This window comes from Lycium ferocissimum, unplaced genomic scaffold, assembly GCF_029784015.1.
Source record: "Lycium ferocissimum isolate CSIRO_LF1 unplaced genomic scaffold, AGI_CSIRO_Lferr_CH_V1 ctg14967, whole genome shotgun sequence".
Lineage (NCBI taxonomy): Eukaryota > Viridiplantae > Streptophyta > Magnoliopsida > Solanales > Solanaceae > Lycium > Lycium ferocissimum.
The window spans coordinates 1,983-14,541 of NW_026715749.1; the positions used below are offsets into that span (position 1 = coordinate 1,983).

General features: G+C 41.3%; 1 protein-coding gene across 1 annotated transcript; it reads right to left on the bottom strand.

Annotated features, from left to right (window-relative positions):
- Positions 1-10,362: 10,362 nt before the first annotated feature.
- LOC132042390 (uncharacterized) lies at positions 10,363-11,073 on the bottom strand. The gene has a single exon (XM_059432940.1). It carries the CDS (start codon positions 11,071-11,073, stop codon positions 10,363-10,365), a length of 711 nt encoding a protein of 236 aa, XP_059288923.1.
- Between the last annotated feature and the right edge of the window lie 1,486 nt (positions 11,074-12,559).

Consider the following 12,559-nt stretch of genomic DNA (forward strand, 5'->3'; position numbering starts at 1 on the left):
GATCTTACATTTATGCTAATGACTATGCTAACAAGCGAATTGTTGATGTAGTTTATGAGTTTAGAAGAAAAGAAATGTGTCGTCGATGTTTACTTGAACTTGGAAGATTTCGGGTAGTGTTATATGAGAGAGGGCTGATTTGAAGCTTAATGTGATTTCAATATGTTTTCTTGAATACATGGAAATGATGTTGTTAACATAGGAGGTTGTCGACGTAGTTTATGAATTTGAAAGAAAGAAATATGTCGTTATTGTTTTCATTGAGTTGGAAGGTCGCGGGTAAGATTGAATGTTGGTTTGGATATCTTGAATTGCCGCCGATATTGTTATTATGATTATTGGTTTGGTTGTTGTTGATATTAGCCGAGTTGAATTCTCGGGGTTGGTGAATATATAGGGGAGATCTTTTGAAATTTTCATAAAAGAAGTGACGGCTTGGAATTGGGTTCTTTAATGTTTATGGCTAATGTTGGGTGTCCAATGACGTTTTGTAGATCTTGAGAAGCCGAGACGCAAGTTGGATTAATTCCGAGGGCGGCCAAGGTATGTAAAGCTCACCTCTCTTTCTTTGGCATGTCTTAGTGATACTAGGCTATGACCCGAGCCTTGGGGTAATTCCACTCTTAGAATCCGAGCTTAGGTATGTACTTTGTTCGTTTCTTAAGATCTACTCCTTAATGGGACCAAAATAAGATTTTCATGTTTTCAAAAAATGAATTTCAAAGGTTTTATAAAGAATTTTGACTACAAAAAGGGTCCCGAACTTCAAACGTCCATAACTTTTGCATACGAGCTCGGAATGCCCCAAAACATATTAGGTAAGTTTATAAGGCATAATTTTCCCCTAAGTATCGTAGTCGGGCTCGGATGGGGGCCGGCACCCGTTCGTGGGGCCCGCGGCTTTTATGCTCGTCCTTAATGGTCTTTGAAGAAACTTAGTGCTATTTTCTCTTCGACTTCCGCATATGAATTTCTTATTTGTTTAATGACTTATGAATATGATTTTATGCATATGGTTGCTCACGACTACGCTCGTGCTTATGGTCATCACCTCGTTCACCGGATCCGGGCCGGTTATGCTTCGTGCGCATTATGATATGCATTCCGGTGTGATCTTGTGTTACGGTTCACCGAGCTCCTCTCCGAGAGGCCGGGTTCCGTTTGGTGTGATCTTGTGATATGGCGTTACGGTTGGCTATGATGTGTTACGGGGATATGTCGGGTTACGGAGATATGAAATCTTCGGTGTGATCTTTGTGGCGTGGCGCCAACGACGGCGGGCGACCACCGTTCTAAGAGCCTATGCATGATTTGCATTTTAACTACATATTTTGATACGTTGCATATTATGTCTATCTTACGTATTTTGTTCCTATGGTTACGTATTTACGCTTTACATACTCGGTACATATTCCGTCGACCCCCCTTTTCTTCGGGGGCTGCGTTTCATGCCGCGCGGTACACATTCGGTGAGCTAAAGATATTAGCGAGGAAATGTTCCGGCGAGATTGGCGAGCTCACTTGTTCGGAGTGTCTTTGCCGAGTCGAGTTTGTGTGTGTCATGATATCCGAGTCATGTTAGAGACTTTGCAGACAGAGTCATGTGCATCAGATGTCAGTTGTGAGCGGCTCTATAAGCCGTCGTTTTGTTATACGTGATATTCCAGATTTCGTACGTTCGCAAGGTTGTGTTTGATCTGAAATTATGTATTTATGATCTGGTCAAGGGCCCAATGTAAGTACGAGTATTACGATAGTCTGAGGGTTCGCTCGGCCCTGGATAAGGGTCGGGTGCCCATCACACCTTATCGGAAATTGGGGTGTGACAAAGTGGTATCAGAGCGGTTCGTCCTAGGGGGTTGTCTGCAAAGTCGTGTCCGGTAGAGTCCTGTTTATGGTGTGAAGCGCGCCACATTTATAAATAGGAGGCTACGGGCATCTAGGATGGTTACTCTTCTTTGGCATCTTAGATCGTCTTTGTAGAGCCAAGTTGTAGGAAATTCCCGACATTGACTTTTGATTTCGGCAGAGGACTGACGTTGGTAGGCAGAAGCGACCAAGTGGTATGGAAGGTTACAAAGCACGCAGGTAAGTAAAGATACGAAAGATATATGTTAAGTAAGGTATCGGCATACGATTGAAAGGCAAAGTGGAAACTGAAAAGGAAGGTAAGCAAGAAAGTGTGATATGTGTGGTCGTGCCGAGCATATGAGGTAAATCTAACATCTTCGGACCTTTGTGAATATTGAGAGCCCTGTGTGGCTATGATATGATACAATATGATGTGATATGTATATATGATGATGGCCTAACGTTGTGAGGTTTTGTTGGTATTTCTGCGTGCGAAGTTTCGGGATAGTAAGAAATACGATTTTGAGGAAACTCTCGGGTTAATTGAAATTTTTCCACGGCTGCCCTCTAGGAATAAGTTGACTGTGGGACGAGCGGTGAAATAGTCAGTAAGCCGTCGGTGGAAATATGGTAGTAAGGAAGTTTGAAAGGACTTGTGCTACTAGGCGATGACATTGAAAGGACTGGTAGGTTTGGATAAAGTGATATGATTAAGACGAGGGTACGGAGGAAAAAGAATTGTGACGAATGGGAATGCGTTAATAAGACAATTTGCCGGATGTGACGTGAGGGCGTTTTGGGAATATGATAAAATTCCGACGTACTCAATATTATGTGTAGAAGGTCGTGCGGTGAAAAAGACGCAGTCAGGAAAGCGTTAAAGCGTCGTATTCCATCAAAGTTCCAAAGTTAAGCGTGCGGGCGTGAGGGCAATTCCAGGATGGGTGACCCCCCTGGGAAGTTTTTTGAAAATCCTACGAATTTAGAGGTAAGGAGCGAATAAGAAATCAAGGTAGTCTAAGAGAGATTAGAGTATGTGGAGCGGCCAGAAACCTTAAAGGGACACGTAGGACGGTGTGAATCAGGTCGGCGAAGAGAAGGAGTTAGCGGAAAGAAAGGAATAAAAAGGAAACGAGACAACAGTGTAGTAATAGGCTATGATGTATGACTGAGGATACGAGTACCATAAGCGGAGGATTGTGAAAGACTAAGTTATAGAAAGGCAAGAAACAAGGCAGAATGAATGCTAGAAAATGACTGAGATGACACGGATAAAATGTGAACGCAGAGAACACGTTTTGTAAATGAGAAAAGGACTATGTAAGAGTAGTATGTTCTGAACGGCCTGGAGGTAGTATAAGATTCCTCGTGTGCAGAAAAAGAGACAGGCATGAATGGATAATGGTACAAGCACACCCTTAAAGGGGGGAAGCGGGTAAGAGAAAGGTAAGAGTGGGATAAGCGCAATTGATACGATAATGTGTTTGGTATGGACGTCCGGGCTACCAATGAGGCCCCCCCTCACCGAAGTAAGCTAGTGAGGTCGGAAAACCAACAATAAGTGTACAAGGGTTAGGATGGTGTTTGTGGCAATGTGAGAAGTCTTACAGAAACCTCGAATGACACGACGCCAGAAAATGGACGGGTATAAAGGAAAAGAGTATGACAAGAGAAGGGTGTTGGATAGCAGAAAAGTGGTGTGAAGGATGGAAATAGCTATAAAAAGGGAGCTCCCCCGAGGCGCTCATGAGACCCCGTACGACTAATTGAACATTCGAGGACGAATGTTCTAAAGGGGGGAAGAATGTTATATCTCGCATTTCGCACGTCGGAATATTTTTAAGTTGGTTGCGAAGAATTATGGACAAGGTTATCTCTCGACTTTGTTTGACGACAAATGGTTCATGATTTTGTTGGAAGGAAGCATTAAGGAAAAATTTGGGACTAAGAATACATTATGGAAAGTTAAAAAAAAAAAAATCATGAAATTAGAGTGAGGTGGGCCATGGCCACATGGAAGCTTGATATATATATATGAATGGAATTGGATGACATGTTGGATACATTAGTCATCTTTTATGATTTAAAGAAAGCTCAGAAATTTTAAAGAAAGATTTGGAGGGAAAAGAAAAGAAAAAGAATTGGAAAAAAAAATTTGGAGGAAAATAGGGGCACATGACCGGCCATAAACGTATATATATATATATATATATATATGTGTGTGAAGACTTACAAGGCAATTCATCTTGCCATAATTAGAAAGTTCAAGAAACAAGGAGAAAAAAATAAGAAGAGAGAGCCACGACCAAGTGGCCGAGCGCCTCTTGATGGTGATCATGGAAAATTATTTTTCTTCTAGTTTTCTACTAATTGGACGGTCCTCGTCGACGTGGAGTAGTTGTTGGAAGAAGAAAATCATTCGTTTGGCAATAAGCAAGGCTTAGCCGAGAAGAGGAGGTGAAGGAAAGGTATGATTCTATCTTATTTTTCATATGTTATAGATGATTTGTATATGTTGTGGAGTATGGAAATGAATGGAAATCATGGAATATGGAAGATGAAGTTGTGGCCAGTATGTGTGTTTGGCCGTGGGTATGTGTGGTGTTGTGTAAAGGTGGTGAGTTAATTGAATTCAACATGTTTTTGTGTTGTTGTAATGCATAGAAAATGAATGAAACTCATGGAATGTTGTATGTTGTGGAGTGGGCCGAATAGGGGCTGCTTGGTGTGCATTAAATGAATTAATGTTATCTTGTATTTTTGTTGTTGTCGTTGTGAATTTTGTGATGGAAAATGAAGGTTTGATGATCTAAATTGAAGTTATAATGGTTGTGGGCTGAATTGGAAGTTAATATGATTCTTATGTAGATCTTACATTTATGCTAATGACTATGCTAACAAGCGAATTGTTGATGTAGTTTATGAGTTTAGAAGAAAAGAAATGTGTCGTCGATGTTTACTTGAACTTGGAAGATTTCGGGTAGTGTTATATGAGAGAGGGGCTGATTTGAAGCTTAATGTGATTTCAATATGTTTTCTTGAATACATGGAAATGATGTTGTTAACATAGGAGGTTGTCGACGTAGTTTATGAATTTGAAAGAAAGAAATATGTCGTTATTGTTTTCATTGAGTTGGAAGGTCGCGGGTAAGATTGAATGTTGGTTTGGATATCTTGAATTGCCTGCCGATATTGTTATTATGATTATTGGTTTGGTTGTTGTTGATATTAGCCGAGTTGAATTCTCGGGGTTGGTGAATATATAGGGGAGATGCTGCCAAAATTTTCATAAAAGAAGTGACGGCTTGGAATTGGGTTCTTTAATGTTTATGGCTAATGTTGGGTGTCCAATGACGTTTTGTAGATCTTGAGAAGCCGAGACGCAAGGTGGATTAATTCCGAGGGCGGCCAAGGTATGTAAAGCTCACCTCTCTTTCTTTGGCATGTCTTAGTGATACTAGGCTATGACCCGAGCCTTGGGGTAATTCCACTCTTAGAATCCGAGCTTAGGTATGTACCCTGTTCGTTTCTTAAGATCTACTCCATAATGGGACCAAAATAAGATTTTCATGGTTTCAAAAAATGAATTTCAAAGGTTTTATAAAGAATTTTGACTACAAAAAGGGTCCCGAACTTCAAACGTCCGTAACTTTTGCATACGAGCTCGGAATGCCCCAAAACATATTAGGTAAGTTTATAAGGCATAATTTTCCCCTAAGTATCGTAGTCGGGCTCGGATGGGGGCGGCACCCGTTCGTGGGGCCGCGGCTTTTATGCTCGTCCTTAATGGTCTTTGAAGAAACTTAGTGCTATTTTCTCTTCGACTTCCGCATATGAATTTCTTATTTGTTTAATGACTTATGAATATGATTTTATGCATATGGTTGCTCACGACTCTGCTCGTGCTTATGGTCATCACCTCGTTCACCGGATCCCGGGCCGGTTATGCTTCGTGCGCATTATGATATGCATTCCGGTGTGATGCTGTGTTACGGTTCACCGAGCTCCTCTCCAGAGGGCCGGGTTCCGTTTGGTGTGATGCTGTGATATGGCGTTACGGTTGGCTATGATGTGTTACGGGGATATGTCGGGTTACGGAGATATGAAATCTTCCGGTGTGATCTTTGTGGCGTGGCGCCAACGACGGGCGGGCGACCACCGTTCTAAGAGCCTATGCATGATTTGCATTTTAACTACATATTTTGATACGTTGCATATTATGTCTATCTTCGTATTTTGTTCCTATGGTTACGTATTTACGCTTTACATACTCGGTACATATTCCGTCGACCCCTTTTCTTCGGGGGCTGCGTTTCATGCCGCGCAGGTACACCCCGGTGAGCTAAAGATATTAGCAGGAAATGTTCCAGCGAGATTGGCGAGCTCCACTTGTTTCGGAGTGCTGCCGAGTCAGAGTTTGTGTGTGTCATGATATCCGAGTCATGTTAGAGACTTTGCAGACAGAGTCATGTGCATCAGATGTCAGTTGTGAGCGGCTCTATAAGTCGTCGTTTTGTTATACGTGATATTACAGATTTCGTACGTTCGCAAGGTTGTGTTTGATCTGAAATTATGTATTATGATCTGGTCAAGGGCCCAATGTAAGTACGAGTATTACGATAGTCTGAGGGTTCGCTCGGCCCTGGATAAGGGTCGGGTGCCCATTTGCAGACAGAGTCATGTGCATCAGATGTCAGTTGTGAGCGGCTCTATAAGCCGTCGTTTTGTTATACGTGATATTACAGATTTCGTACGTTCGCAAGGTTGTGTTTGATCTGAAATTATGTATTATGATCTGGTCAAGGGCCCAATGTAAGTACGAGTATTACGATAGTCTGAGGGTTCGCTCGGCCCTGGATAAGGGTCGGGTGCCCATCACACCTTATCGGAAATTGGGGTGTGACAAGTTTCTCTATATTTTTTGCTATTTTTCTCACCTTTTAAAACTTGTTCTTGTACGAGGGTTGGGGTTCTATTTATAGAACCCCAACGTTCAACTGAAACCAAACAACAGTGATGTGGGACAAAATCTCCTTTTTTATAATCAAACCCAATAGACAACAAATCGACGACCCAGATCTTAAGGCAAGCCAACACATGGCCAGATCTGACCCTTCTAGGGTTGATCTGACCCAACAAACATAGACCAATAGTAATAATGCACGCAAAAAATAACTTTAAAGCAAAGATAATGACGATGTTGACTAAAAAATTGAAAAATAGAGTAAAGTAACGATTCATTACCACATTTGGAAAAAATAAATCGTGGAGCCAAGGGAAATCTGTGATATTTCACCACAAAGATTGTACAAATGCTGCGCATGTCAGCATATGCCTATAAAAATGCCATTTTTAGCATGAGAGAGGCGGGGAAAACCTAGGCGGCTACTCGGGTTTCATGAGAGAGAGAGAGAGAGAGAGAGGGGGGGGTAATCCAATCATTTAATTAAAAGGGATTGGGTCGGGTTTCAGCTTGGCTTGGGATGGACTCGGTCCAAATTCGAATTTAATTTAAATGGGGCCTTAAATTCATGTATACACCAAGTGTGTGTGTGTGTATATATATATATATATATATATATATATATATATATATATATATATATATATATATATGTGTATACTTGGTGTATACATTGGGTATATCTAATACCTAAAAACAAATAATTAGAAAGAAAATTAAAATTGGAGGAAATTTCAATTACGGGAAAAATTAGGCCGTAATTATTTTATTAAAATAATTTTAAAAGGTCGGTCAGATTTGTTAATGGGCCTAAAATGGCCTTAATTAATTAGCCTAGCATAATTATTTCAATTATGGCCTCTTTAACAATTTTGGGAAATTAAAAGAAACCTATTATTTCAAATAAAATGTTAACTGGTTGATTTTGCAAAACAACTCTAATTTCTTACAATTATGAACTGATTAAATTAATTATGGCTACAGCAAAAATACGTTTATATAAAAGGATCAATTTGCAGTAATTATCACTTAATTAATAATTATCCTAATTAAAACATTTAAGGGCAATTTATGCCTATTTTGACAAATCTAAAAAATCAGAAGTTTAAATGGTTAAATAGTTAATTACTTAAATTATTTAAATTTTCAAAGATAAAATAAAAAAGGAAAGAAGCATTTGCAAAATAATTTTAAATAATTATATAAGAACCCTTCCTCTACCTCTCTTTTTCTTTTTAATTAAATTTAGCAAAATATCATGAAAATACGCATTAATCTCTAAAAAAAAATTATGATGCATGAAAATTCCATTTTTGTTAATTAAGGGGAAGAGATATTGATCTGGACAATTTATAAAATCATTTAAGGCTTTTAAAATCCTCACCTCATTTATTTATTTATTATCCGGGGACTCTGAGTGATTGAAATAAATTACGGGAGATCAAAAATTAGGTGTCAACAACTGCCCCTTTGGTGTTCGGGGATGGCGGAACTATCCCTGAGCAATGAAATTTGACTAACCCTAATTTTTTACTGACTCGACTCATTTTACCTTTTGTCTCCATGCAATTTTCACATATGTCGTCGGACCATGGTGTCTGGGTTTCCTAGATATCTCATGTCATATGAGAATTCAGGCCGCTTGTAGTTTGACTTACCTAAAGACCTTCAAGTGATCTAGAAGAAATCATCCGGGGATCCCAATAATGTGATTAGGTTTCTCCAGAAGACTGTTGGAATATGATCGACTCTCGGGGCTTGAGTTTGCCTACATATCCCTAGTTCTTTGGAATCAGGTCACATGTAGTTCGACGTGTTGGGGAAGAGTATATCCTTTATGCGGGAGTACCTTCAGACTTCCCAGTGCGTATCCGACCGGTCGCGATTTTTTTTTTTTTTTTTAGTGGAAGAAAATAAAAAACAAGACAAGTTGTGGCTGAGTCTGAGATTGGATGGCTTCCAAATCCTGGCCAGAGAGCTTGACTCTCATGGGCACCCTATCTTGACTGGCTGCGTAAGAAAAAGTTTCACGTTTGCTCCGCAATTTGTCTGGATCTGATTCAGCAACCGGCTCCTTTTTGGGCGGCTGTGTGCTCCTCTCCTGAACTTGACAATATGCAGATATTCTTGTGGAAATTTAGATAGATGGCCCTCTTGGCTTGTTTGAATGAATGGCCCTCTTGGCTGTTTGTATGAATGGCCCTCTTGGCATGTTTGTATGAATGGCCCTCTTGGCTTGTTTGAATGAATGGCCCTCTTGGATGTTTGTATGAATGGCCCTCTCAGCTGTTTGAATGAATGGCCCTCTCGGTTGTTTGTATGAATGGCCCTCTCGGCAAAATAAATGAATGGCCCTCTTGGCAAAAATAAATGAATGGCCCTCTTGCCAAAATAAATGAATGGCCCTCTTGGAAAAATAAATGAATGGCCCCCTTGGCATGCAAATGACAATTATGGCCCTTGTGGCTGGATAATCTTTCTTTCATTCGTTGTATTGGATGTTGACCCCTGTGGCCAGATATGCCCTTTGTGCTTGTCATGACCCTTTTGGTTGCATGTATCTTTACGCCCATCCATTGTGACCCTCTCGGTCTGATGCTTCTTTGTCTTTCATTCTTTGTGTGACCCTCTTGTTCGGATCTATCTTTACGCTCATTTGTTGCGTGACTCTCGCGGTCAGATATCTCTTCAATACCCCGTTCTCTGCTATGACCCTTCCGTATCTTTCTACCCCATTTGTGCTTTGCCATTTGTCGTTCTTTGTGAATAAGCTGGCTGGTGGTACATCTACCATTTGCCTTTCATATTGGCGAATTAGCTATATAATTTTTTTTGAGATCTCAAACATCTCCGCATTTTAACAGTTTCGAGGGCTTGCTTTGGGTGTCCTTTGCGTTGTCTTGATAAGCGAGAATTTTTTAGGTCCCCTCAAAAATTGTGCCCCAGTGTATGGCTTTACTTTGTTCCTTTCTTTGTTGACTGTCCCTAATAGGAATTTTTGAGATCTCCTAAAAAAGTCTGCCCCAGTGTAGGGTTGACACTGTCTGGTTCTTGTATTGACCCTTGCAAGCCTGATTTTGTTGACTTTTCTTGCTTTATTATTTTTGAGGTTGCCTAGGGGTTTCTTAGTTTTTCTTTTATGAAGACCGAGCTTGAAAGCGCCTACGTATCCTGTCGCAGCAGGAATTCAGGTCCAACATAGTTTGGAATAAATCAATTGAGTTTTGGTTTTACTAATAAAGCGACCGGGTCCGGTATGGACTGCCTACGTATCCCATCGTGGGGAATTCAGGTCATTGCATAGTTCATTACAGATATTATTTGTTTTTCTCCTATTCTAGTACGATTACAAGCAAAAGGTATGATTACAAGGAAATAAAAATGAGAGTACAAAGCAAATAGAATCTTAAATGTAGTATCTCTTGAGTGCGTCTGCATTGATGGCCTTGGGCCACTCTTTTCCGTCCATCTCGGCTAGGACTACGGCCCCTCCTGAGAGTACTTTCCTCACCATGTATGGTCCCTACCAGTTCAGCGTGAACTTTACTTTATATTCCTCCTAGTGAGGGAAGACTCACTTGAGTATGAGTTGCCCATACTTGAGTATGGAAAAGTCGAGTTCTGACCCACTTATTGAAGGCTCTACACATCCTTTGTCTATACAGCTGTCCTTGGCACACCGCCACCATTCTCTTTTCCTCTATAATGGCTAGCTGTTCATAATGGTTTCTGACCCATTCTGCAACTTTCAACTCTGCCTCTTGGATGAACCTGAGTGAAGGGATCTCCACTTCTGCGAGTATGACCGCTTCTGTACCATAAACGAGGAGGTATGGGGTCTCCCCAGTAGAAGTTCTAGTTGTTGTTTTGTATCCTAACAGAGCATAAGGCAGCTGCTTGTGCCATTTCTTATAGTTGTCGACCATCTTCCTCAAGATCCTTTTGACGTTCTTGTTGGCAGCCTCTACGGCTCCATTCATCTGTGGCTGATAGGCGATAGAGTTCTTGTGAGTGATTTCGAATTGTTCACTGATGTCCTTCATCAAATGGCAATTCAGATTGGCACCATTATCTGTAATGATGGATTCTGGCACACCGAAACGACATATCAGATTGTTCTTGACGAAGTCAGCCACGACTTTCTTGGTCACTAATTTGTGGGAAGTTGCTTCTACCCATTTGGTGAAGTAGTCGATGGCGACTAAGATGAAGTGATATCTGTTGGAAGCCGAAGGCTCAATGGGTCCTATGACATCCATTCCCCACGCCACGAAAGACTAGGGAGAGCTCATTGCATGTAATTCTGTGGTTGGAACCTTGATCAGATCCTTGTGTATCTGACAATGATGACACTTTTGCACGAATTTACAGGAGTCATGCTCCATGGTCATCCAATAATATACCGTCCTCAAGATTTTCTTAGCAAGGACAAATCTAATCATGTGGGGTCTGCATGCCCTCGCGTGCACTTCTTTTAGCAATTTCCTGGCCTTTTCGACGTCCACGCATCTGAGCAACCCGAGATCAGGGGTCTTTTTGTATAGTACTTTCTTGTTCAAGAAGAAACCATTGGCCAATCTCCTGATGGTCTTCTTCTGATTTGCTGAACTCTCTGGGGGATACTCTCTTTTTTCCAGGTAGGCCTTAATGTTGGCGTACCATGGTTGGCCATCTAGCTCGGCCTCTACATAGGTGTAGTGAGCCTGCTCTTCTCTCAGTGTGATATCTAACGGATCAATGTGGGTGCTCTCAGGGTGTTGGATCATAGACGCTATTGTGGCCAATGCGTCTGCGAACTCATTCTGAGCCCTTGGAGTATGCCTGAAGTCAATACTCTTGAATCTTCTGCACAATCTTTGTGCTAGATTTACATACGGGAGTATCTTATCATTTTTGGTTTCCCAATTTCCCTTCACTTGATTGATTATTAGATTAGAGTCCCCGATTGCCAACAATTCCTATATGTTCATTTGGAGCGCCATCTTGAGTCCTAGGATACATGCTTCGTATTCCGCCATATTGTTGGTACATCTAAAGTTGAGTTTTGTAGCCATCGGGTTGTGTTGACCTGATCTGATATCAACACTGCTCTGATGCCTGACCCTTTGTAGTTGACTGCTCCATCGAAGAACTGTCTCCAACTTGAATATGGTTCCGCTACCTCTTCTTCCATAGCCATCACTTCCACGTCAGGGAAGAAAGTCTGTAATGGTTCCAATTCATCATCTACGGGACTTTCTGCCAGCAAATCCACTAGGCTTGTCCTTTGATTGCCTTTTGTGCCACGTACACGATGTCGAATTCGCTTAGCAGCATTTGCCATTTGGCCAATTTTCCTATCGGCATCGATTGTCGGAAAATATATCTTCGCGGATCCATTCTAGATATGAGGTGAGTGGGAAACACCGATAGGTAGTGCCTCAGTTTTCGGGGAATCCAGGTTAAAGCACAACAGGTCTTTTCTACGAGAGTATACCGTGCTTCGCAGGAAGTGAACTTCTTACTCAAATAGTAGATGGCATGTTCCTTTTTGCCCTCTTCATCATGCTGGGCAAGCATGCACCCGAAAGCTTTCTCTGATACTGATAGATACAGTAACAGAGGACTCCCTGGCCTGGGTGGTACCAAGACAGGAGGATTGGAAAGGTATCTCTTGATCCTGTCGAATGCCTCTTTTCACTCCTCTGTCCAATTTGTGGGAGCGTCCTTCTTGAGCAACTTGAGGATTAGCTCTATAATCACAGT